The sequence below is a fragment of the Adiantum capillus-veneris genome, chromosome 5 (genome assembly GCF_014529385.1).
Source record: "Adiantum capillus-veneris isolate H3 chromosome 5, ASM1452938v2, whole genome shotgun sequence".
Classification (NCBI taxonomy): domain Eukaryota; kingdom Viridiplantae; phylum Streptophyta; class Polypodiopsida; order Polypodiales; family Pteridaceae; genus Adiantum; species Adiantum capillus-veneris.
In genome coordinates, this window is record NC_140935.1 from 81,392,729 (window position 1) to 81,420,271 (window position 27,543).

The window sequence follows — 27,543 nt, forward strand, 5'->3', positions numbered from 1 at the left end:
AGTTTTGTATCAGTTTTATTTCATTTGTCTTTCCGATAGACGGATGACATACACACCATGTATATTTGATTTGTCTCATAGGCCGATTTCGGCCTGACATACACATAAAAAATCTCTCTCTCTCTCTCTCTCTCTCTCTCTCTCTCTCTCTCTCTCTCTCTCTCTCTCTCTCTCTCTCTCTCTCTCTCTCTCTCTCTCTCTCTCTCTCGCCCTGCCCTGCACCCGCCCTGCGCTGCACCCTCGCGCCTGCCCTGCCGCGCACCGCTGCCCTGCCCCCGCTGCCCCTCGCGCCCCCGCTGCCTGCGCTGCACCCTCGGGCCAGCCCTGCCCTGCACCCTCGCGTCAGCCCTGCCCTGCACCTCCGCTGCCCTACCCTACCCTGCTCGTGCGCTGCACCCCCGTGGCGCCCTGCTGTGCACCCGCTCATGCGCTCTCTCTCTCTCTCCCCCCCCCCCCCCCCCCCCCCCCCCCCCCCCCCTCTCTTTTTCTTTCACGCGTAGGATGTCCATCCTCTACGTGTAGGGAGTTTAAATTTTTTTATTATTTTATTTTATTTTTCTCTTGCCCATCCCCCTTCCCCCCAATCTATCTACCATACTACCCGCCCCCCCCCCTCTCTCTCTCCAATCTGTAACTACCGCTATCTCCCCCGGGCCGTACCACCTCGCGCTCCACCACTCGCCGACACCGCCGCTAGCGTGGGTGCACATGTGCATCTAGCGACTCCCTTGCGGACGACTCCACCACACGCCCAACTGCCGCGCCCGCTGCTAGGGTGGGTGCACACGTACATCTAACACCCTTGCGGACGGCGATCAAGCATGAAGAAGACGAACGATAAAGCCGACCCCCTAGAGGATGCCATTCAAAAATGCAAAGAGGAAATGACGGAGACCATTACCAAGATGAACCGCAATCTATGGGGCACAATAAACATGCTTGAAGGACGTGTGCTAATCCAAGAGAGCAAGATAAGCACACTGGAAGACCGAGTGACGACCCAAGAGGAAGAGATCGCGTCACTCAAGAAAGAACTCGCCGAAGCCCAATCAAGAAACACACTGGAAGAGGGCGAACTGCAACCCTCAGTAATCGAAGAAATCAACACGATCAAGGAACAAGTACGGGCCATCAAAGAGGGAGAAGAACAGCACAAAGAAATGACGACTTCTTGGGTGGATGTTCTTACCAAATCCCCAACAAAAGGCGGACGAAGCCGAGAAATGGATCAAGGTGGCCAAGAAAGGAAAAGACAAGGAGATAACGCCCACGTCCACACCCAACAACATCATTAACCAGACACTAGAGGAGGAGCAGAGGAGAAGGGTGCGCGCTTAACATGTGAGAATTTGCGGTCTTAAAGACAAAGGCAATGTGGACGAAGAAGTAAAAGAACTCACAGCCTTGATGGGGATTCATGAGCCGACACACACAAGGGCATGGAGAGTGGGCAACATAAAGAAAAATGGAGGCAGTGGACAAACCTCAAAAGAAAGAGCACTCATCCTCCGTTTTCCCTCCATGGAAGCAAAGAAATCATTCAAGAAAAGACCAACTCTTAAAGGGACTGGCATCTTTCTCAGGGATGATCTCACCCTCTCGCACATCGCTCATATGCAGGAAGTAATGCCGGAGATTAGAGCGGTAAGGGAAAAAGGCAAGATCGCTTTTTACCGAGATGGAAAAGTGGTAATACTAGAGCGACGCTCCACATGACAGTGCGAGACCTATGGGACCACACTCAAAGTAGCTACCTGGAACTGCAATGGATCTATGCGTCTTGATGTGGGTGCCTTTGAGGATAGCTTTACTGGAAGAGACATCATCTTTTACTCTGAGACACACTAGGCCCCTGGGCAATCCATGCCTCACATCAGTGGATATAGGTGAGAGACAGCCTACAGACAGGAGACACGCTCAGAGCACAGAGGGCGGGGCTCCGGGGGAGTGGCAGTGTTATTTAGAGAGAATCTGCAGCCACTGATACATATAGCCCGCAGGGACGAGCAGGCTAGGTACATGTGGGTGAGACGGAAAGCAGAGACAGGCAGATACCTCTATCTAGCTATTTGCTACTTTCCCCCGAGTACATCAGTTTATGCATCACCCAGAGGACAGTCCCCTTTCTCTATTTTGGATGATGACATATGGGAGTTCTCTAGGGACGGTGACATTATCATCCTGGGGAACTTCAATGCTAGCACTGCCCATCACCAGGCAATGTTTTATGATACTTCAGAGGAGATGCTAAGAGAGCTAGATGTGGTAGAGACGGGCCTTTCCAGACTATCACACGATGTGGAATATACTGAGTATGGCCGACACCTGATAGACATGGGCACTGCACATGGATTGGCCATCTTAAACGGCCTACAGAGATTTCCTGCTGCGGAGGGTTTTACATGCTTCCCACACAGACATGGAGCCAGCATAGTGGACTATGTCATGGCACAGCCGAATCTCATCTCTAGTATCCAGGACCTCACAATTGAGCCCAGACCGGTCGGGGTGGCAGTGGATCATGCTCTGGTGTCGATGACCATCTCCTTCCAGTCAGTGTAGCACACAGGCCACGAGTAGCAGCCCCTACTCGCTACACATTCACACAGGAGACGGATTCTGTATACATGGACGGAATCTACAGACGCCTATGTACTGAGGACCCGGGGCAACCTCTGGAGGAGCTAACTACTATACTGACACAGACATTACATGAGGCAGCAGCAGAAGCATACCTACACACCCAGCCTGAGCAGAGCAGCCGATCAGGGAGCATGCCTCAAAACAGCTGGTACAATGAGAAGTGCCGCCAGACTAGAGCCAGACTTCAGAGAGAGGTGCTGTTGGGGGACATCACTCATAGACAGTCAGATTGACTTCCGACGCCTGGTGCGGCGGAAGAAGAGGGCTTTTTTGGCTCGACTCGAGCAGGATCTATATCAGCTATTCTTGAGTCAGGACTCGCGTGAGGCATGGCGGCTCTTTCATGAGCAGTCCCCCCCCCCTGCTATTTCCTCCACAGAGACCTGGGGGCAGTACGCATCATCTTTGTACACAGTACCTGGACAGCCGCCCCTCCCCAACCCCCCCGATCCATGCCCACACGCATGTGTCTTTTTCACCACCGAGATGGTGAAGAAAGCTATTGACAGGATGAAGACTGGGAGAGCATATGATCATGATGGCCTAGTCGCAGAGCATTTCATGCATGCCAAAGACCTACTAGCAGAGCTTCTAGCAGTTATGTTTAACCAGGCCATGTGTGAGGGCCTACCGGACACTTGGAGCCTATCTACGATCGTACCTATCTTCAAATCAGGAGACCCCATGGAGCCTGGGAATTATCGCACTATTATGATTGGGCACACACTGGCACGGTTGTATGCATCCATTCTGGAGCAACAGCTGAGTAGATGGGCAGAGAGGGAAGGAATACGTGCAACTGGGCAGGCAGGATTCAGGAGAGGCTTCTCTACTCTTGACCATATCCTAACACTTAGGGCCATCATCGAAGAAGGCAGATCTCATGGGAGACGGATCTATTGTAGCTTTGTGGACTTCCGCAAAGCTTTCGCCACAGTACCCAGAGCTAGACTGATGCGTAGATTACAAGAAATGGGAGTACCCACAGAACTCATTTGGGGGATCATGGCATTGTACAGATCAGTAGTAGGGCATGTACGCACCCCGGAGGGACTTTCTACACCGGTTCACTCCACTATTGGGGTGAAGCAGGGCTGCCCGCTCTCTCCTACTCTTTTCGGTATGTATGTGGATGAGGTTTCTGACTACATTGACAGCGATGGGGATAAAGGTGCTCAGTTGGCAGGGACATGGATTCCACTTCTGTTATATGCTGATGACATAGTGTTGATCTCCGAATCCCCAGAGGGAATGCAACGTCAATTGGATGCTTTGCATACGTTTGCCCACGAAAGTGGTTTGTCTGTCAACCTGGGTAAAACCAAGGTTATGGTGTTTAATACCACCCCACAGTGGATCAGGAGGTCAGCACCTACATTCACATACGGCCAGGAGACTGTGGAGTACACAGACGCTTACACTTACCTTGAAGTGGTTTTTAGTGGACCTGCATTCTCACTCAGAAGAGCAGCAGAGACCAGACTTACTAGAGCCCACGCAGCATGGGGTAGATTGGAGAGGATGTGTTTGCAGGTTCAGTTTCAGGAGCCCCGGACGAAGCTCTGGCTCTTTGACACCTTGGTGGCTTCAGCATTGCTCTATGGAACCGAGATATGGGGACCTTCACTGGATCACCACGGGAGGTCGGGTCGCTCAGACGGATGGGGGAACATGGAGAAACCTCTCGTCTCTATGATCTCGCGGCTCATTAGAGCCAAGGCATCAGTACCACGGGCCATTATCCGAGCAGAGCTAGCGGCCCCCCCACTTGTGGTGGAGGCGCTCACCAGATCAGTCTTCTTCATAAACCGCACATGGGCACTTCCTAGAGACAGATATGCTCGCATAGCACTTGAATCCTCTCGACAGTTAGCCATACAAGGAGATACAACATGCTGGTATGGGGAGATGACATCATGGTTTCAGGCACATGGGTTCAGCATAGACAGGTTGCCACCATTCCATTACTCATTGGATGCACCATCTCTCACTCTTACACAGTCAGAGATCACCAAGCTCATCCGCCAAGACCTAACCCAGCTAGACACCAGGAGGACATGGATACAACCAGCACAGGAATTGGGCACGAAGATGGCTTTCTACAGAGACCTCCTCCAGCTTACGGAAGATGGTTTTGTGGCGAGACCCAGATACATGGATACCCACTTGTCTCATGGGATACGATGTGCTATTGGCCAGTTACGCACATCTTCTCACCAGTTGCGGACTGAGACTGGGAGATACAGCGGAGTACCCACAGAGGACAGGACATGCCCCTTGTGTAACATGGAACCTGAGACAGAGCTACACTATACATGCCGCTGCCCCGTCTACTACGAGATACGAGGCCGCTTCCATTGCTTGTTCAGAGAGGGTTTTGGACCACTCTCAAGAGTCATGGGATACGAAGATCAGAGATGTCTAGGTTTGTTCTTGCTCAAGCTGCGCAGACACAAAGATAGCCTGATGAATGGCGAGGCTAGCCAGTCTCAAAGACGGATCACAGACTTCTTCAGAGCAAACACGGGACAGCCGCAAGAGCCAGTCCCACAACAGAGCTCCCCCTCGTCTCACACACGAGGCACACTGATTGATCGAGCGATTGAACTGGGAAATCCAGGCGCCCGCGACTGTGAAGAACTACACAGCATCGACGGAGGCTACGACAGAAAATTCGAAGCAGCTGGCCAGGCATGCACGACGTCCGGTCAGACTACTAACCATGGAGGAAATTGATGAGATTCGCCAACAACCGATGCTAGATCTCTTGTGATTCAGCTATCCCAACAAGCCGCCCATTTTTCTACTTAGTTTTCGCTTGACTCACATCGACCAACTTAGGACCCCATAGTATATATCTTTGTTTTGTACTATTGTTAGGTTATTTTGTTACTCTGACTTTGTATCAGATCCACCACTTTGTAACTTTCGGGTCTCATAGGTCATTATGGCCTTTTGAAGACGTTAATATAACATTACATTTCATTTCATCTCTCTCTCTCTCTCTCTCTCTCTCTCTCTCTCTCTCTCTCTCTCTCTCTCTCTCTCTCTCTCTCTCTCTCTCTCTCTCTCTCTCTCTCTCTCTCTCTCTCTCTCAATTTGCCCACTTTTGGGCATGTAATAGCGCATTCCAATGAATACCAACAACTGTAGTATGACCTGGGAGAGCGGATGTAAACCCACAAAATCTGCAAAAACCATCCCTAAAATCAGCCAAAAGCTGATGTAGGCAAGGCTAAGCTGTCCCCCTTGCTTCCTGCATGATGCATATTAGGCAAGTAACTGCCCTCCTGCCATGCATCCCACTTTTCACTTAATGAAGCCTCTTAACTCTCGGGCAGGTGGATTTTCATGTCCAGAACAAGTGCTGTCCTCTCATTTATTCATGTTTTACCAATTTTTCGTTACTTGTGAAGGCCCAAGATTAACCTCAACTCTGTCATGTCTTTGGAGCAGGCGTACAGCAAGTCGTGACCTCCACATGGAGCTAGAAGAGACAGTTCAACAAGCTTGGCACCTGGTTATGGAGCATCAAAATTTGTAGCCCGCACTCACGTGGTCCTCATTATAGGACCCATGATATCACCTCACAAGAGTCATTTCCACCGGATTTTCTGTTCTCTAATCTGTCTAGCAGTGATAGAGATGGGTGCATAATTTTGAACAGCTTTTGTTAATGAAATTCTGTCACGTAGCACCTGGTCCTCATTATAGGACCCATGATATCACCTCACCAGAGTCATTTCCACCGAATTTTCTGTTCTCTAATCTGTCTAGCAGTGATAGAGATGGGCGCATCGTTTTGAACAGCTTTTGTTAATGTAATTCTGTCATGTAGCACCTAGCTGCTCTACCAGTTTTATCTACTACTACTGGTACTTACCCTTAGTCTATATCATGACTCATAATATCTACAATTTATATCTAGAGGCTATGAATCAAGACTCTCTTAGATATGAGTAACACTCCTTATGTCCTGACCAGCTCAATGTCTATAATGAGTTTCCACTTCGGTTTGTACAATCTTTAGCCTCTATATTTGAACCTTGACATTTCAACCTTGTGATTGGTCTTAGTTTTAAGTAGTAGATTTACAATACATTTTTCAATAGTTTTGCATTGATTATGACCTACTAGCAGCCTAACCAAACATCTATGCAAAATCACAACAGCATGACCAGGTTCTGTTTACAATTTTGAAACAAGGCACGATTATGAGGGGGCAATTATACAAACGTACTTAAATTTTTTTTAAATACTTCCAATAACAGTGGTTCAGACATCATGGCACACTTTTTTGAGCTAAAAAGTCTGAAAAACGAGCAGGCTACAACAAATGCTTCAAAGAGATCTCATACTCTACGTTCAGAAAATCAAGATGTCTTACACATACCATTTTTCATCACCTCATAAAGTATGTCACAGTAATATCTGAACGGGGATACCCTCTGGATACGACAAACATACTCTGCAAGATGGTAAGGGAATAACTGTTGCAATACACCAAAGAATCAGTAAGAGATACACTTGAGGCACAAAAGACTTTGTTATCTTTAGCCCACTACACAGCATCAGAACATAATCTTTCAAAAGTCATCACTTAAAGTCATGCAGGCAACTGAGCAGGATAAACTACATAAAAAAACAGAAAAGGTATATAAGACGGTAGGAATGCACACCGCTAGGTTTTTACGAAGATAATTCATCAGATCCTCATAGTACTCACTCTCCTTGCAGGCGCTTTTTGCCAAGCAATCACTCCATTTATAGCGCTTTTTGATGCAATATTCCTTCACTCTACAGCAAGTCAAAGTTTCAAAATTAAGACACATATGACTCATTCGAGAAATGCCAATGAGAAGGGTGGGAGAAGGAAAATGAATGGTAATTTTCTGAATGTTGAAGATAGCTTATATATGAATTGCAAAATTATGATTTTGTACTGGTAGAAAAAGAAAGTCTAAACTACTGCTGCTGCTCCCCAGAAACTGTACCAACTAGACCAGAAACTGGGTTGCTCAAATGAAAATTCTGCACACGCACATAATTTCAAGCAAAAGTTAACTTTTAAAAAAAAACCTCACTTAAACGTGGCATCATACCAAGGGCCTTGGCCCTTACTGACTCAAAAGGGTCCCTGAAGAAAAAAACATCATAAAAACACAGACTGCTTACAACAAAGATGAAGAGATAGAGGAGTAAAGAGTGGTCAAGCAGACAAGATACTCACATTGCCAGTTTTTGTCTGCAGATACCTTGGTCACCTAAGAGAGCAACATACATGGAGAAGCCACAAATCGAGCACAATCCTAATATAGAGAGAATGCAACACACTAGGAGAACCGCAAATCCAACATGTGGCGTATAACTTCCAATAAACCAACAATTTACTTTTCGAAATAACTTGTTTAAACTTTACATACATCAGATGAGGACAACAAAAAGAGGTTGCTCATTATACTAGCAAAATTAATGAGAATTACAAGTGGTAAGTTCAACAATGGGAAGTCCATGTCCATCCACCTATGCCTGCAGTCAAGGACCTATTTAGCTATGCCCTCCCTGTTAGAGCTGTCACAAAAGCAGTGACATGGCAACCTGCCGACAGAACAGAGAGGGAGCAAGCGACAGTGACACGTGGCACCAGTGGAAAACCCGTCACTAATCCCGCAGGGATCCGTATAGTAGTGATGTGGCACTAGTTTTTGACAGTTTTGGGACGCTATTTATTTTAGCAGTTGCTATTGATAGCACCAGCTTTTTGTATCAGTTGCTTTTGGGCCTGGAACCTTTATAAGTGGGGCATTGGGATCACTCTAGCAGATCAGTGCATGGTTGCACAATTGTAGGGGGACTCCCCGGCAGCTGTACTATGTGACTCATCAACATAAAAAGAAGCACCAAAAGCGACACCAAACTTTGGGGCTAGTGCATCTGGAAGTGGAAGTCTGCCACTTCGTGTCGTGAATACTGTTTGATTTCAAGTTCAATTTGTTCATGTGTTGTTGTGAGATTGCCGCTTTGTCAGTGCCAAGCCAGTTACAGTGGTATCATAGAATCAGTGGATTCTTCTTCTACGTAGGATCCGGTCCGACTTTTTGCAACACACGCCATGGATCCTGACCGAGAATTTTTGTTTTTGTTTTCGGAGTCGGGTAGGGCACGCCCGGCCGCTCCCCTCATACACCAAAAAAGTATACAAGAAGAACGACCAGGACTATGCACCCAGAAACCGAAGGCAGACGCTTTTGTCACTAGTTTCCTCTGGACTAGGAGAGTTCAGAATTATCTACACTCTTAGGGCCATGACTAATCCCTTGAGAGACCCACTTCGCCACTTGGATTTGGGCGTGACAGGGACCAAGTACCTCTGTTCAGAGGCCCAGGTATTGCGGGACTTGCTTCGGTCTGACCGAGAATCCAATTAAGAAAGGGGAGTCATTCCACCTATAGTTTGGAAGGGAGTGTCACAAAATGATGACGTGGCTACCGACAACAAAAACCCTAATTTTTGCAAGAAACCTTAAAATTCCTGCAAACCCTAATTTCTGCCAAAAAAACCCTAATTTCTGAAAATTGCGGAGGTGGAAAACAAAAAAAAAAGAATTTTTTTTTTGAGCGACGCAAATCTCAGCTTTTGGCTACGCTTTGGAAGATAGAGAGAGAGAGAGAGAGAGAGAGAGAGAGAGAGAGAGAGAGAGAGAGAGAGAGAGAGAGAGAGAGGCATAATTGCTTTTTGTTGCTCTCATTGAGAGAGAGAGAGAGAGAGAGAGAGAGAATCTGCTTTTGCTTTCAAGCTTTTGGGCCTCTGCTTTTGGGCATCCCTTGTAATCTTTATATACACGGTTTAGGGCTCACTCTACAAAGCATCTAGACGCAGAGTCTGAGAGTGAAACCCTCACCGCTCTTTGTACTCTGACATTGATTTTAATACATAAAGAAATACCGAAAGGGGCGCCAGTCTTTGGGGCCAATATCTCTAGGCACGGAACTCCGCCGGGCCAGTGTAAATCTATTGTGATCTATGAATTGTTTTGAAGTGGTTATTTGGTGTTGTCGCGATTGATTCTTGACTTGGAGTGTCCAAGTCTGTTACAGTGGTATCAGAGCACGGCCGATTTCTCTTCTACGGGAAATCCGATCCCCAAACTTTTTTTTCCGCGGCACTTATGGCTTCACGCAAGGATCAGTCGACTCCCTCTGCATTTGGAGATGTGGGCAGGGATCACAACGAAGATTCAGACAGAGTATGGCCCACCTCGGCCTACTCAGCCAGAGCAAAGAGAGATGAAGCGTTGTCAATTGATCAACGATGCAACAAAGATCATGCTCAATTTTGCGAAGGATCCAAAATTGGCAAAATATATGAGCGAGACTTCTTTTCAGGAAGTGCATGCACAATGCACAGTGGCAAAAAACCACTACACCCCCCCTGAAACCCACTCTCAAGAAACCTTCTGATCACAAACAGTATACAGAGAAGGAATTACAAGAGGTGGTTGCAACATGTACGGATTGCTCAGGTTTTTGACACGCAAAAGAAAGCCAAAAAGCACGGCAAAAAGCAGAAGAAAAGCACCAACTTCCCGGGATACTTGGGTCGTCAGTCGACCTTTGACAAGGCAAAGAAACATAAGAAGCGTGGTCGACTTGAAGGAGTACCCAGTTCTTTGTCTTCTTCTTCTTCTTCTTCTAACAATTCTTCTAGCTCTTCAGATTCGAGCGAAGAAGACAGAAAAGGTAAAAAGCAAAGCAAGAAACAAGGCTTCGGAAAGGGCAAGAAAAAGGCAAAGAAGGCTAAATCTCGCCCAGAGACTGACAGTTCTACTGAGGACTCGTCTACAGACAGCTCAGATTCGGATGACGGAAACTTTTATGCAAACAAGAAGAATTTTTAAAAGCCAAACAGTATGACTTTCTCGAAGATAAAAGCAAGAAAGTCCGAGAGTTTAAGGAAGGTGGCCACTCGATCAACTTTGATACTTTTTCAGGATACTCAGATGCTTCAAAGGCTTTGTCTTTTATACAACAATTTGACATCGCTTTCGCGGGAGGACGCTGTTCAGAGCACTCCAGGATTCGGAGAGCTGCCTCTTACTGAGATCCGAGATCACTACTTGGAACAGAAGTCAGCTTCTATTCAAGAGTTGATGAGTCATGCGAAGCGAGGCTTTGCCATTCACTCTGGCAGTCTGACCTACCCCATAGATGAGGCCATGACACAACGAGCCGAACAGACTTTTGGGAATGAAAGTAGAAAGAAAAAGAGCAACCCAGAGAAAAAGGATGCACGACCCAAGATTACTCCTGAGGAGAGAGCTCGCTTCATCAGAGAGGGGAAGTGCTTTGGATGCGGGGAACATGGACATATCTCCGCGAAGTACCCTAAAAAGGCATAGAAAGAACAGAATGATAAAGACGACGACAGGCTTGAGAGTTCGAGAGCAGCTGAGGAACGTGGCAGAAAAGGCAGATAGAAAAGCAAAACTGGTACCACATGGCGTGGGACCTGCACCGAATCTAATGAATGAAAGTACAAACTTTGCCGCTTTTCGGGCAAAGTGAAGGATCAGGAAGCTCTTTTGAAGGAGCCAAGGCCAACTTCTTTTCACTTGGAATTGGCGGCTCGATTTGGAATTACGCTCGACAGACTGACGCCACAGGCGGAGGTAGTTCGACTGGCACCCGGATGCGATGTTGCTATTACACCGAGCATTGGCAAACTTCGTTTGCAATGACAGGGGTGTTCAGGGCACGCGAGTGACGTTCTACTCAGGATCCCTTGGTACCACAAGAACTACGTCGTGGTTGACTACCGGGCCGAGAAAGCGACTTTGATAAATGAAGGGCTCAGAGAATTGTACTTGATGAACTTCAGTTTCTTTACTCATTCTTTTGGAGAGAACTGAACGATGGATAAAGGTTGAATATGTTTTGACCTGATCAAAAGAACACCAAGATCTTTCTCCACACTCATGCCGATTGCTTTTTAGAGGGCCTGAAGATCATACCATTGACCTGATACCTAGAAGCACGTCACCGAATCGGCCACCTTACCATGTGAGTCGAGTACAGACTGAAAAGATTATGAACCAAGTGAAAGACCTCGTGGAAAAGGGTCTTGTCCAGCCTAGTACTTCACCGTACTGCTCTCCACTATTGCCGGATTTGAAGAAAGACGGATCTTGGAGAATGTGCATCGATTATAGAGCTCTCAACAAAATCACCATCAAGAACAGATTTCCGATTTCTAGGATCGATGATATACTCGACAGGTTACAAGAATCCTCGTGCTTTAGCAGGATTGATCTGAAGAGTGGATATCATCAGATCCGAATCGCAACAGGAGACGTCTACAAGACAGCCTTCCGAACTACTTTTGGATTATTTGAGTTTTTGGTGATGACTTTTGGCTTAACCAATGCTCCTGCGACATTTAACAGGATGATGGACGGGATTTTTCGAGAATACTGGCTATTTGTTGGCACTTTCTTTGATGATATCATTGTTTCTCCAAGAATGAGGCAGAACACAGAGATCATACGCTTCAGAGACTTTTTGGGACACTTTGTCTCAACAGCAAGAGTGCAAGTGGGTTCGGTCAAGATAGAGACTATTTGTGATTGGCCCGATTTGAAGAATGTGTTCGTACTACAGGCGGTTCATACAAAAGTTTGCAGAGGATGCTTCCCCTTTGCATATCCTGACACAAAAAGGCCTCCCTTTCTCGTGGGGATTCACAGAGGTGATTGCCTTTCGGACCTTGAAAGAGAAATTGACTACGGGACCAGTTTTGACTTTGCCGGACTTGCAGAAGTCATTTGAAGTATATTGTGATGCTTGTGGTCGTAGTCTGGGTGCGGCCTTGATGCAAGAAGGCCATGTCATTGCTTACAAGAGCCGATTGTTCTCTGGGCCGGAGATGACAGCACAGATTTATAAGAAAGAGCTTTTGGCGGTTATCCATGCTCTTACTCAGTGGCGGCATTACCTACTCGGAGCGGATTTTACTGTCTTTACAGACCATCAGAGTTTGCGCTACTTCTTGTCACAGAAGCAGCTTTCGGAAAAGCAGATGCGGTGGGCGAACATCTTGTCATAGTTTCACTTCCAGATTGTCCATGTGCAGGGACAGAAGAATGTGGTGGCAGATGCTTTGTCTCGGAAGCCGTTGGTTCTGGCTATTTCCGCGATACATCATAGGAGCTTCGAGGATATGGTCGATCGGTATGCCACAGATACAGATTTTGCAGATATTTTTCACACGTATACGGGATGGGGAGACAGTAGCTCGATACTCCCTTCGGGAAGGCTACTTGATGAGAAAGACTATGTTGTGCGTTACACAGCTGTTGAGGAAAAGGTTATAACTAAATGCCATTGTCCACCTTTTTGAGTCAAATGCGGCATTGCTACGACCATGAAGGGGTAAGAGAGATACTTCTTTTGGCCGAGACTCAAAAAGGATGTGGAAGAGTTGTGCACAGTATGCCAGAAGGTCAAGTTTGACAGGCATAAGGCACACGAATTGTTACAGCCTTTACCCATACCCACCCGCCCCTGGGAAAGTATTGCAATGGATTTCATTTTTGATCTCCTGAGAACACAGAATGATCACGATGATTTTCCGATTACATGGCACGTCTAAGACGATTATCTCCGACAGAGACTCCAGATTTATGAGTGTGTTTTGGAAGGCAATTTGGGAGAACATTGGCACGCGGTTGCAGTTCTCGTCATCATTCCACTTGCAGACTGACGGGCAATCTGAGATTGCCAATTCAGTGGTTTTAGATTTATTGAAGTCTTGTATCTCGGATCAGAAGACTCAATGGGAAAAGAACTTACCTTTGGTGGAATTTGCCTACAATAACACGATACACTCTTCGACGGGGAAGACGCCATTTGAGATTATTGAAAGTACTGCGAATGTTCCATCCTTCCTGAGCACAAAAGATTAGATATTTGAAGCGGATGAATATTCGTGAGATTTGGATACGGCTTTTGCCAAGGTTCACGAGACTTTGCAGAAGTCTCAAGAACGACAAGAAAAGGTAGCGGATCGCCATCGTTGCGACTTGAAACTAAAGGAGGATGATTGGGTGCTCTTACGTTTTGAGAAGGCACGCCTACAAAAGAAAAAGGGAAAGGAGAGGCTTTTTCTAAAGCTTAGTATACGATACTACGCACCTTTCCAGATCACTGAAAAGATAAATGATGTCTCCTTCCGATTAAAACTGCCAGATACTTGGAGGATTCACAATGCATTCCATGTGAGTCTATAGAAACCTTTTAAGGGTGATGTGCCTGATGATGGGGAGCCTGATGAGCAACCCGAAGTGGAAGAAAACGAGGAGATCCTTGTTCCTGAACAGATTTTGGCACATAAGGATACGAAGACTAAAGGTAAAGTCCGAAGGCGGTTCTTGATTAAGTTCAAGAACTATCCTACACTTGATGCGAAGTGGATGGAGGAGGAGGACGTAGCAGATACTCCTCAGATCGTGAAACTTTACCTCGATGTTTTGGTTTAGCATAGTCTACTCCAAACGGAACCCAGACATTCAGCTTGGCCGAAGATCTGGTGCAGTGGGATGCACAAGAGGGGAGTTACTCCACTCCTTTGTCAACAGATGCCTTGATTTTGATACTAAAGTCACTGATGTCTCTTTGAGCTTCAGGGATACTGAGAGCTGACAGTATTTTTCTGGATGACTTTATGAAATGGAATTCCTGATAATGATACTGATTTGTTCTTGACTTCTTTTGAGTGCAAGAACTGATAGACGAAATGACTGCAGCATTTTGGTCTGATTGATCTCGAATAGACATGGTTGCAATAGGAGTTAGTCAATCACACATCGATGAGGTCCCGATTGGACCTAGATGTAATTGCTAGCTACATTGCCGATAAATCATGGTCTAAGATCCAAATGAATGTTGAATGTCATGTGATGTCCTGTGATGTCTAGTGATGTCCTGTGATGTCGTGTGATGTGACTGTCGATTTGGTACATGTGCTAGATGTGTGTCCCTAGTACGTAGGTACTAACAGTTAGTGTCTGCTAAGATGGTTTATGGCCTTTGTCGGTTTTGCAGGCGTAATCACGGTTGATTACAATGCTTTCAAGAGGGGGGTATGTCAGAAAGTGATGACGTGGCTACCAACAGCAAAAACCCTAATTTCTGCCAAAAACCCTAAAATTCCTGCAAACCCTAATTTCTGCCAAAAACCCTAATTTCCGGAAATCGCGGAGGTGAAAAAAAAATGGTTTTTTTTTAGCGACGCAAATCTCAACTTTTGGCTATGCTTTGAAAGATAGAGAGAGAGAAAGGCATAATTGCTTTTTGTTGCTCTCATTGAGAGAGAGAGAGAGAATCTGCTTTTGCTTTCAAGCTTTTGGGGCTCTGCTTTTGGGCATCCCTTGTAATCTTTATATACACGGTTTAGGGCTCACTCTGCAGAGCATCTGCACGCAGAGTCTGAGAGTGAAACCCTAACCGCTCTTTGTACTCTGACATTGATTTTAATACATAAAGAAATACCGAAAGGGGCGCCAGTCTTTGGGGCCAATATCTCTAGGCACGGAACTCCGCCGGGCCAATGTAAATCTATTGTGATCTGTGAATTGTTTTGAAGTGGTTATTTGGTGCTGTCGCGATTGATTCTTGACTTGGAGTGTCCAAGTCTCTTACAGGGATCAAAGGGATGAAGAACCCAACGGCAATGGAGAATCGACCACAGCAGATTGATTGACGAGGAGTTCAATGATCAGCTTGAAGAATCCTTGATTGACGATCCCCAGCTTGCAGATCTCCGACAAAAATAGCAAGTCAGCAATTATGTAAAGCAACTCGTGACGATCCTAGATATGCGAAATTTTTGAAGGGGCAGCAAATCCCAGAATTTTACGAAAGGTGGCAGAAGGTCACCAACCTCCTCTCAAGACGGCAATGAAAAATGAAAGCTGAGCCAAAATCTCATACAAAGACTTCTCTCTCGACTATCAACGAAATCATGAAATACAAGAAACACTCTCGCAAGGGACGGAAGTCCGAGTCTTTCCCCGGCTACCTTGGCCAACAATCCACTATCGAGGATTTGGCAGAGAAAGAGTCTAAAAACAACCACCACCGATGTGTCCAATGTGAGGATGACTCCACTTCTCCTTCTTCTTCCTCTCCTTCTTCTAGTCCCATCTCCAATAAGGAAGAAAGGCAGAATTCAAGGAAACGAAAGTACTCGAAAAATAAATCAAGACACAAGAAATCACGTTGTTCAAACATAGATACTCCTTCATCTTCTGACAACTCCGATTTTGACTAGGAATCACTTGATTTTGGAACCAAAGTATGACAACTTGGAACGGAGCAAGGGCAAGAAAGTATCAAGGACAGAAGCCTCCAAGGTTCACAAGGTGGCATCCCACCTCAAAGGTAAGGCATAGACTTGGTCGTCTACGCTTTGATTGCACGGAAAAGCGCCTCAAATTGGGTCAAGTTCAAAAAAGTCGTCGTTATCTATTTGGTTGACTCCGCAGTTCGAAGCTGATGTTTTGATGGCTTGGGATAAAAGAGGAAGATACCCTTTCTCCCTATAATCAGAGATATTTGGATACATTCCTACCTGTTGCTTCTTTCCGGAACCGATTGAAAGATATTATTGTGGTCTACCAAAGGAAATTCAAAGCTACTGTTTGAAGCGAAAATCTTCTAGCATGTAGATGCTCATGGATCATGCTTTCGATAGTTTTTCAATGTGGTCAAGATCTTTAACTTATGCTACGAACGAGCAAATGTCCAAGGATGCACAGAAAGTGTCACCAAAGTGATGACGTGACACTTGTGACTTCAGCCACGACCGGAAACAGTATGAAACCAAAGAACGACAACGCCGTGGCACTTTGTACGAGATGCTGACTGGACTCCATATATCGTGGCGGAATTTCCATATCTCATGACAAGGCAGTTTTTGCGAGTAGCAAGCTTTTTGGAGACCCTATTTTCGGCAGCTGCTTTTGGGTTTTGCCCCAGCTTTTTGCATCAGTTGCTTTTAGACATGGAGCCTTTAAATATGAGCCTTGGGGATCGTCTCTATCAGATCAGTGTGTGGTCACACAATTCAGAGCTACTCCCTGAAAGTTGTACTCTGTGCTTATCGCTATGAAAATAAGTATCGGAAGGGGCGAAAGACTTTGGGGTGCATCTGGAAGTGGAACACCATCGCTTCGTGTCTTGTCTACTTTGAATTTTGAAGTGCTGTGCTAAAGTTATTGGTTCTGTTCGTGTGTTGCTCTGATATTACCATCTTGCAAGTGTCAAGCTGGTTACCGTGGTATCATAGCTTTAGTCGATTCTTCTCCTACGGAGGATCCGATCCGATTATTGCAGCAAACGCTATGGGCTCTGATAGAGACTCAAATTAGGAACGGTACATACCCTGCCTACAGTTCTGTCGGAATATGACTCAAGTGGAAACTGTAATTCCAACAACAACAAATCGACTGAGGAGTCGTCTGATGATTTACTCAACGACTCTCTTAATGAGGATCACAGGTCTGCAGATCTTCACCAGCAATTGCAAGTGAGCAGTTGTGCAAAGAAGTTGATGAAGTTTGCGAGGGATCCAACTTATGCAAAGTATTTGAAGAACCAACAGATTTTATGCTATGTGGCACAAGGCCTCCAATCTGCCTCTAAAATTGACAATGAAAATCAAAGCAAAGTTGAAGTCTAACAAGAAGCGCTCTCTTTTGAGAGAAAAGGATATTGAACGGAGCAGAAAATCAATGAATTGATGAAGCATCTAAACACTCATGAAAGGGACGAAAGCCCAAGTCTTTCCCCGGCTATTTTCTATTTGGGCCAACAGTCTACCTTCGATGACCTTGCAGAGAAGGGGTCTAGGGAGAAACACCGCCCACATGTTCACTTCGAAGATGACTCCAGACCTTCTTCTTCTTCTCCTCCCACTTCAAGAGAAGAAGATCAACGAGAGTCCAGAGCAAAAATATCAAAAGAGCATATTGAGAAGGAGCCGAAAGAGCTACCATCTCTCAGATCGACACTATTTCTGATGACAACTCTAATTTCTACAGTTTTGGGAATGTCTTTAACAAAAAGCGAAATCACATGATTCATGAACCTAAGTACAATTTTGAATGGAGAAGGGGTAAGAAGGAATTGAAGGATGGGGGCCAAAGTATCAAGTTCGACACTTTTTCCAGACACAAGGATACCCATCGAGCTCTTTCATTTATACTCTTTCATTGTCTTGCCTCCGCCAACAGCTCATTTGGCGATCACATAGTTACCCAGAACGCGGAACGGGAACGGCGACGGGATCCCCTCGGAACGGGGGAACGGCTAGGGGTCCGGAACGGGAACGGCGCGGAACGGGAGGTTAAAAAACACCCAAATAGTGCATTTTTTAGCTCCTTGTGTTTAAATACAAGGAGTATTAGAGTGCTTTGACTCTAATACTCACAAAAAACTCGTTTTGAAGACCATTCAACCTTGCTATGACTAGATGAAGATGAGAGAGAGAGAGAGAGAGAGAGAGAGAGAGAGAGAGAGAGCTTGAGAGAGTGAGAGGGAGAGACGAGAGAGAGAGAGAGAGGGAGAGGGAGAGATTTGAGAGAGTGGGAGGGAGAGGAAGAGAGCTTGAAGGCTTGAAGCCTTGAGCCTTGAGAGAGTGAGTCTTGAGAGGGAGAGATCTTGAGAGTGTGAGAGGGAGAGAGCTTGACCCTTGAGGATTAGCTTGTGGAGAGAAAGGGGGAGGGGGGTGCATTTTATGAGTCCTTGAGGCCTTGCACACTTCAAAAAGAAGCCCAAACATTTACTTCAATTTTTCCAATTTTTGCCAAATTTGTTTGTAGCCGTTGGCCGTTCCAAGGGCATTCCGGAACATTCCGAGAGCGTTCCGGAACGTTGCGGAACGGCCATTCCGGTTTGCACTGGCCACCTGGAACGTCATACGTTCCGGGACGTTTCGGAACGTTCGGGAAGGGAACTGCCCCCCGGAACGTCGGAATGGGGGCTAGGGGGTGTTCCCCGGTAACTCTGCCTAAAAGGTCTTGCCTTCACCAACAGCTCGTTTGGCCTCTGTGCCTGCGTCGGCTCGTCTGGGTTCTCTCCCGCCAAATTAGAGGGTGCTCTGTTTTTCAAAGGTTGGTGAGCTTCTGATTGTACCCACCAATCTCATTGTGCTCGCAAGTCCGACTCTGTCTCAGAGGTCCTAGTTTGCTTAGATCTTGCTCCAGCGCTCGATTTGGTGAAGGTTTCGTCAAAGTCAAGCAAGTTGAGCCCTTGTTTTGGAGCTAGGGTTCAACAAGGTTTATTCCAAACCTTGTTTTGGGGCTAGTTGGGCCACAGCAAGCTCTTGACAAGAAACTCAAATGATGTCAACCCCAAAAACCATCACAAGAGCAAGGCCAAGTTTTGCTGCCGTGTTAGTAGCTCCCAACAAGCTTGATCGCCTCACGCAATGTAAGGTGTAGCGGAAGTGAAAGTTGAACTTTGCTCAAGATAAATGCTCCGAACTGTGCTCAAGGGTTCCTTTTACTTACGGAAGGGAGAGCCTTCCGTTCCTTTAGTGAGAGAGTGCAAATGATCACAAACAAAGTGAATAAACATTGTGAATGAAGGTGCTGAGACTGAGAGATAGAGAGAGAAGAATACGACACCAGAATGTTGTCAAACCCTCCTCCGAAGGCCCCACTCTCGCCATCGAGAGTGGTCTACTATTGATTGCACAAATCTCTACAATGCTTTGGACTTGCCGACAATGTCCACGACGATGAGGACGACGACGAGACGGACTGAAATCTGAAAACGCTAATGGCTGAAATTTGCAAACCTTTATCTGCTGAATTTTGACTCTATGTCGGTGACGATGTCAATGACGACGATACGACGACGACGCGCTGAAAACGCAGATGCTGAAATCTGCATTTTCCGGGCTGAAACTGCAAACTGTACTGGATCTGACCGTGCGGCGAGGATCTGTTGCGGGAAGGTGAGATCTGCGAGGTTCAGGACTTCTACTGCGGTGTCTTCATGCTGAAAACTGAAAACGCTGATGCTATTCTGGGTTCTATCGCCGTAGATCTGCAAAACGCCGATGCTGATCTGCAAATCAAAAATGCCAGGGCTGATTCCTGTGTTCTGTTGCAAAAACTCTAGGGTTCCTGCTATCTTGCTGCTGCCGGGGTTGATCGGCTGTGCAAAAGCGCCAGGCTGCCTGTGGATGAAAACGCTAGGTCTTTGTAGATGCAAAAACGCTAGGTCTGCTGATGGGGGGGTCTTGCTGAGAAGGTGTCTGTTGAACAAATGTTCCTGCTACCTCTTTTGCCAGAAAGTGCTAGCGCTAGGTTTCCTTATATACATGCTTGGCTAATTTCTCCTACCCAGTTCCCAACAAAAGTCACTTAAAAATAATAAATGAAAAATAGGAAAAATAGGTCTATGCACTGTAAAAATGCTCCTAATGGGTTCTGATGAAAATCTGATGATCATGCTGTGTGCAACAAGAGAATATGCATCTACTCTAAGTGCAAAGTGCCAGAACACTTCCTATTCCTAAGCTGACTGAACTGAACTGAACCCATGTCATGAAGTAGCTTGTCCACGTACACATAGGGTTAGATGTGCACGTGACATTCCCTCCTTCCAAAGTGAGGTACGGGTACCGAACTGTATGGCATCAAGGGAGATCGCCAACAGCGTCTGGAATCCTGGAAAGGACTCTTCGCCGGCCCACTCAAATGCGTGGGTCATGCGATACTTGAACTTCATAAAGGTCTGCAACGCAAGCTTGCTTCATTGGGCCGCGCCGAAAGCGACAAAAGTCATTTGTGGCTCCTTCCATGCTTCCACTTCGTCTAAAGTCATGCGTCTACCTTCTTCAAGAATCTCCGAGGATGAAAATTCCTGAAACCACTTCCAACACAAAAACATGAACATACCCATTCCATGTAAAGTGACTGGAAAAATACTATTCCTTCGAAAAAACTGTGGATGCAATGCAGATGAACAAAGTGACGGAGTGCCAAACCGTTCATCAAACACACGCAAACAACGGGGTCGAATCTTGACTTCCTGATCTAAATCGATCAATTGTGGCAAATCACAATGGAAATGCCGATGCTTGATGCTCAATCCTTCTTGTACTCTTTCTGACACTGTTTCATGCCAAGGAAGAGACATGGAATGTGGATTCCTTGGCTGCAAACATTTCATCTTTTCATGAATAATCCGCATACATCCATGCTCATTCATGAGCAAATCGTGTTCATCGTGCAATATGTCATGCCTATGAAAAGGGATCACATAAGGACGATGACTAAAATACAGGAAAGCATCACGAATGAAACACTCGAACAATGCGTGCTGACTAATCATTCGAACACATAATACTTCCTGTGGGGGTTCTTTGGACCTCAACTTGAGAGCCAAGATCTTTTCTTCGTGATTGATCGAATTTGCAATGAGGTTAGCTTCACTAGACAAAGTATCAACTAAACCATTATCCTTGTGAACAATCACATCATTATCCTGCAAATCATCATGCTTGTGAGTAATCACATCTTGATCATGCAAATCATCATGCTTATCATTATCATGCAAATCATGTGTGTCGTGCTTTGGAGAAGACAAGACTGAGAGAGTCGCCTTCTCCTGAATCTCTTTAATCTGCACCTGCACATTAGAAAATAGCAGGACCAATGCAGCTTTCCTTTCGTTGTGCTCACGCTCTATTTCGGCTCTTCTTTCTTTGTGCTTGCGATCCATTTCTGCTTTTCTTTCTGCATTTCTTGCTTCGCGTTCTAACTTCCTGCCCATCATCATCTTGTCGAAAACCTTAATAAGAGTTGGTGCAATCCTTGGCATAGATAGGGAAGGGGGAGGGTCGAAAAAACCTCCTGGTGGGGAGAACTCTTCTTCGCTACTCCCATGCTCACCACCTCCATGCGAAGTATCCATTCCGCTTCGGGCGATGACCATCCACTAAAGTCTTGGGTTCTTTAGTTCACGAGGAACGTGGGTTCTTGTGGGTCTTGGTTCGTGAGGTTCTTGAGGGTCTTGAGTCTTGAGGTTCTTGAGGGTCTTGAGGTTCTTCTTTAGTTTGCAATCTATGTTAGAGAAGGATCTTCTCTTACCCGAGCTCTACTCTTTTCCGCGGGCACACCCCTTGGCGGCCTTGCGCTCACACCAAGGTTGCTTTTTCCCACCTCACGTCGATTGGCCGATCGCTAAGTGCACGGTCCGCTCTCAATGAGTGAAAAGAGAAACAAGGGGAGCCTAGACAAGCCCTTCTTTCTTGGGTTTCCTGTCACTCTTCAAAAACACGATTAGGAATCGACACGCCCAAGAGGACTTGGGTTACGTGCGACCACAACAAGCAAAAAAATTCTTGTGGTTCTTTCCTTGAGTGATACAGAACATTGCCAAAGCTCTGATACCAATGTAAGGTGCAGCGGAAGTGAATGTTTAACTTTGCTCAAGATGAGTGCTCCGAACTGTGCTCAAGGGTTCCTTTTACTTACGGAAGGAAGAGCCTTCCGTTCCTTTAGTGAGAGAGTGCAAATGATCACAAACAAAATGAATAAACACTGTGAATGAAGGTGCTGAGACTGCATGCTTTAGCAGGATCGATCTGAAGAGCGGATATCATCAGATCCGAATCGAGCCAGGAGATGTCTACAAGACAGCCTTTCGGACGACTTTTGGGTTATTTGAGTTTTTGGTGATGCCTTTTGGCTTAACCAATACTCCTGCGACATTTAACCAGATGATGGACAAGATTTTGAGAGTACAGACTTTTTATTGGCACTTTCTTTGACGACATCATTGTTACTCTTACTCTCTCATCCACACGAAGATTCGAAATCGCCTTAGCACTTCTCAATTGGAGAAGTTGGTGTTTTGTAGGGCTAACATGAGGCTAATACGGACTTACCAATCTTTGGGGCAACCCAAACAGGTAAATGATTCGGCGTATGGCTGCTGGCATAAACACATATTATAACTTTTTTGTTCACTACCATTTATTTTACTCTTGAACACGTGGATGTGACACAGCTCAAGATGGTAGATGATCCTGTTCCAGAGGAGATTGACCGACAGATTAGAGACAAGCAGGAGGCAATTCTCAGAGAGATGCATAGAGAGCTTGAGAGTGTGGATCGTCGTGTGACCAGATCACATGCACGAGCTCTCAGCATTCCTCTACGTCCGACAATTCCATGAGACGAGAGTATTCGTCAAGCTTCCTGTTCGCTCCTCTCACACACGAATAAATGAGGCTATCCAGCTCATTCACACCGAGAGATTGCTGATTTCTCTGAGGAGGCTAGCGATGCAGAGGCGCTTGTTCCAGATGCCACTGTTGCTGAGCCAGAGTTTGATGAAGAGGGCAATGTCCTTGATGATGGGCGCATGCTCTCTACCGACGATTCATCTTCAGCATTTGACACAGACTTTTGAGGCTATAAGCATGCCGCCTAATAGCCTATGTGCATGCTTTGGAGAGCAGCGGACTTTTATTGTGTTTCATTATTTTGTTTCAATTTGTATGGCATATACAATGTCGGCTTGTGGCTGATGCCATAGACATTATGCTTGTAGTTGAGTTTGGACGGATGTACCTATGTTTCATTGTTTTGTTTTAGTTTGTATGGGATTTCTGTAGCTTGTCCACGGACACATAGGGTTGGATGTGTCACATGACATCCCCTCCTTTTCAAAGTGAGGTACTGGTACCGAACTGTATGGCGTCGAGGGAGATCGCCAATAGCATCCGGAATCCTGAAAGGGACTCTTCGCCGGCCCACCCTGATGTGTGGGTCGTGCGGTACTTGAACTTCATAAAGGTCTACAATGCTTGCTTCTTTGGGCCGCGCCGAAAGCGACACAAAGTCTTGTGTGGTTCCTTCAATGCTTCAACTTCGTCGAGAGTCATGCTTCTTCCGTCTTCAAGAATCTCCATGGCTGAAAATTCCTGAAACCACTTCCAACACAAAAACATGAACATACCTATTTCATGTAAAGTGAGTGGAAAAAATCTTGTCTTCGCTAAAGATTGTGTATGCAATGTAGATGAACATAGAGACGGAGTGACAACCCGTTCATCAAACACATACAAACAATGAGATCGAATCTTTCCTGTTTGATCGAAATCAGCCAACTGTGGCAAATCACAATGGAAATGCCCATGCTTGGTGCTCATACTGTCATGTGCTCGTTCGGAAACTGTGTCATGCCAAGGAAGAGACATGGAATGTGACTTCCTTACATACATACTTTTCAGCTTTTCATAGACAGGAAAAGGGATCACATAAAGATGTTGACTAAAATACAGGAAACGATCACGAATGAAACACTCGAACAATCGTGCGTATCAATCATGCGAACACATAATACTTCCTGTGAGGATTCTTTGGACCTAGGCTCGAGAGCCAAGATCGATTCTTCCTGAATGATCGAATCGTCCTGTGGGGGTTTTTTGGACCTCGACTCGAAAGCCAAGATCGGTTCTTCCTGATTGGTTGAATCTACAATGAGGTTAGCTTCGCTAGAAAAAGCATCCACTAACACATCATCCTTGTGAACAATCACATCATCTTCATGCAACTCATCATGCTTGTGAGAAATCACATCTTGATCATGCAAATCATCATGCTCGTGAGAAATCACATCTTGATCATGCAAATCATCATGCTTGTCATTGTCATCCAAATCATTATGCAAATCATTGGCATCCAAATCATCATGCTTATCATTGTCATTCAAATCATCATGCAAATCGTTGTCAATTAAATCATCATCATGCTTCACACAATCATGCAAATCCTGTGTGTCATGCTTTGAAGAAGAAGAGACTGAGAGAGTCTCCTTGTTCCGATCTGTTGCATCTGTGCCTGCATTCAAGAAAAGAGTCGCAACATCTCTTGCCTTATTGCTTTGTTCTCGCGATCTATGGCTGCCATTCTTTCTGTGTAGTTACGCTCTATGGCTGCCATTCTTTCTTTGTGTTCACGCTCTATTTCTGCTTTTCTTTCCTGGTCCAACTCCATAAGAGTTAGCGCAATCCTTGTCGTAGATGGTGAAGGGGGAGGGTCGGAAAAACCTCCTGGTGGGGAAAATTCTTCTTCGCCTCTCTCATGCTCATCACCTCCAAGCGAAGTATCCATTCCGCTTCGAGTGATGACCATTCTGAAGTCGTGGGTTCTTGTGGGTTCTTGTGGGTCTTGGGTTCTTAAGTTCACGAGGAACTTGGGTTCTTGGGGGTCTTGGGTTCTTAAGTTCACGAGGAACTTGGTTCTTGGGGGTCTTGAGGTTTTCTTTCGCTTGCAAACCGCGTTTGAGAAGGATCTTCTCTTCACCCGAGTTCTACTCTTTTCCACGGACGCACCCCTTGGCGGCCTTGCGCTCACACCAAGGTTGCGTTTTCCCACCTCACGTCGATTGGCCGGCCGCTAAGTGCACCGTCTACTCTCAATGAGTGAAAAGAGACACAAGGGGAGGTTGGACAAGCCCTTCTTTCTTGGGATTCCTATCACTCTTCAACAAAACACGATTAGGAATCGACACGCCCAAGCGAACTTGGGTTCGTGCAACCTCAACAAGCAAAAAAATTCTTGTGGTTCTTTCCTTGAGTGATACAGAACATTGCCAAAGCTCTGATACCAATGTTAGGTGCAGCGGAATGATTGTTTGCGCTTTGCTCAAGATGAGTGCTCCAAACTGTGCTCAAGGTTCCTTTTGTTCTTATGGAAGGTAGAGCCTTCCATTCTTAATGAGAGAATGCTATGATCACAAACAAAGTGAATGGACACTGTGCGTGCAAGTGTATGAGACTGAGAGATAGAGAGAGAAGAGAGATACAACACCAGAGACGACGTAAAACCCTCCTCCGAAGGCCCCACTCTCGTGGGCGAGAGTGGTCTACTTTTTTATTACACAAAGTGGTACAATGACGATGCAATGGACTAATGCAATCTGGGACTATGCTGATGACGACGACGGTGATGACGACGACGACTTTATGGCTGAAATCTATGGTCTTCTATCTGCTGAATTTTGGGACTTTCGGTGGCTGAAAATGACTGTTTTGGCTGCGTTTTCGAGGGCTGAAAATGGAGGTATCTGCAATGCTTCTAGGGCTGAATTGTCTGCTGTCCAAGAAGGCTGAAAACGCTGCTGTTCTGCTGCGGCATGGGCTGCAAACCAAAAACACTGATCTGATGGCTAAGCATTAGTAAAAACGCTGGCCTTCTGCGACTGCTTGGCTGAAAATAGAAAACGCTAAGGCTGCCTGCTGATGGCGATGATGCAAGGGTTGAAAACGCCAAGGTATCTGCGGCGATGCACTGCTGTGGAAAACGCCAAGGATCTGGGGGTGCTGAGGTTGTCCAAAAACGCTAGGTTGATGGGTTCTTGCTGAGAAGGTGCATGTTGAGAATGTGCTCCTGCTGCCTCTTCTGCCATTTAGTGCTAACTTGGGTTTGCTTATATAAAAACTTAGCAAAATTGCCCTACCTACTTTTGTTGGGAAGTCACCTAAAAATAATAAGTGAAAATACCAAAAATAGGTAAAATAGGCTAAATGCACTGGAAAATTCCCCTGACTGAATCTGATGGATTCTGAAGGGAATACTGATGATCATGCTGTGTGCAACCAGAGGATATGCATCTATGCTAAGTGACTGGGCATGCACGGTCTACGAATAGACTCACAAAAGTGCCAGATCACTTCTATTCTAGACTGACTAGACTGACTGAACCCTGAACATGCTGTAGCTTGTCCACGGACACACAGGTTAGGATGTGTCATGTGACAATCCAAAAAAGGAGGATGTGGATGCCTCTGTTGCCCGCTTTTTTTATCACAACCATATCCCTTTCATAAAGGCTTGGTAAGTTCCAAGTTCTCAATGCTCATACATATTATGTCCATAACTAGTATGTCCATTGTCCATTCAACATTGTCTTGACTCTTGACCTTTGTGACATATATAGGTCGGACTACTTCAATGTCACGTGCACATCTAACCCTATGTGCATGTGGATAAGCTATCTCAGGTCTAGGATTCAGGTTAGCCTAGGAAGTGTTCTGGCACCTATGTGAGTGTGCGCAGGCCGTGCATGTCCAGGCACTTAGAGTAGTTGCATATCCTCTGATTGCACACGGCATTATCATTAGCACGACATTCAGTTCCCATCATGAGCATTTTCCAGAGCATAGAACCCTTTTTTGCCGAAGTACACATTTTTCACTTATCTATTAATAAGTGACTTTTGTTGGAAAAGTAAGTAGGGCAAATTGCTAAGGAAACATAAAAGAAACCCAGTGGTCACTCAGTAGAAGCAAAAGAAGCAGGGACACAAGGAGGCTGGCACCCAGCAGTCACAGCACCTCAACAAGAGCCCCAGCGTTTTTCTCAAGAAGAAGAAGTCCCAGATCAGCCTGGCGTTTTCAGTTTTCAGCAAACAGCCCAGCCTTTTCAGTTTTCAGCCTTGGCCTCGCGAGAACCCCCTCCTACCCGATCGCAAATCCTCGCCAGATTCCCCATCTAGTCCCAGATCAACCTAGCGTTTTCAGAATTCAGCAGATCAGCTAGTGCTTTCAGAACTCAGCCAGATCAGCCAACGTTTTTGCATTTCAGCATTAGTGCGACTCGGCAGTTGCAGATCCAAGCCGCAGTGCCACCACAGTAGCAGATCCATAGCAGAACATCTAGGCGTTTTCAGTTTTCAGCATTGACGCCATCGTCATCGCAGTCCAGATCTTGACGACGACACTTTCGTCATCGTCACCGCAGATCCTTATCTTGACGACGACACCTTCGTCGCCATCGTCACAGATCCTCGACTTGACGACGACACCATCTTCGTCAT

The 27,543-nt window shown here is 45.9% G+C and overlaps 1 protein-coding gene across 3 annotated transcripts in view; it reads right to left on the reverse strand.

The window, feature by feature from the left end:
• Window positions 1-27,543, reverse strand: part of LOC147457598 (FAM91 carboxy-terminus protein) — an 89,257-nt gene that overhangs the window by 42,042 nt on the left and 19,672 nt on the right. The window contains exons 3-5 of one of the 3 annotated variants that reach the window (XM_086512458.1): window positions 7,874-7,952; window positions 7,323-7,440; window positions 7,037-7,133 (exon numbers count right to left, since the gene is read on the reverse strand). In XM_086512458.1, the coding sequence (XP_086368584.1) occupies window positions 7,037-7,133; window positions 7,323-7,440; window positions 7,874-7,952 (294 nt within the window). The remainder of the gene's footprint in view (window positions 1-7,036; window positions 7,134-7,322; window positions 7,441-7,873; window positions 7,953-27,543) is intronic. The other 2 variants (XM_086512459.1, XM_086512460.1) reach the window with 2 other exon arrangements.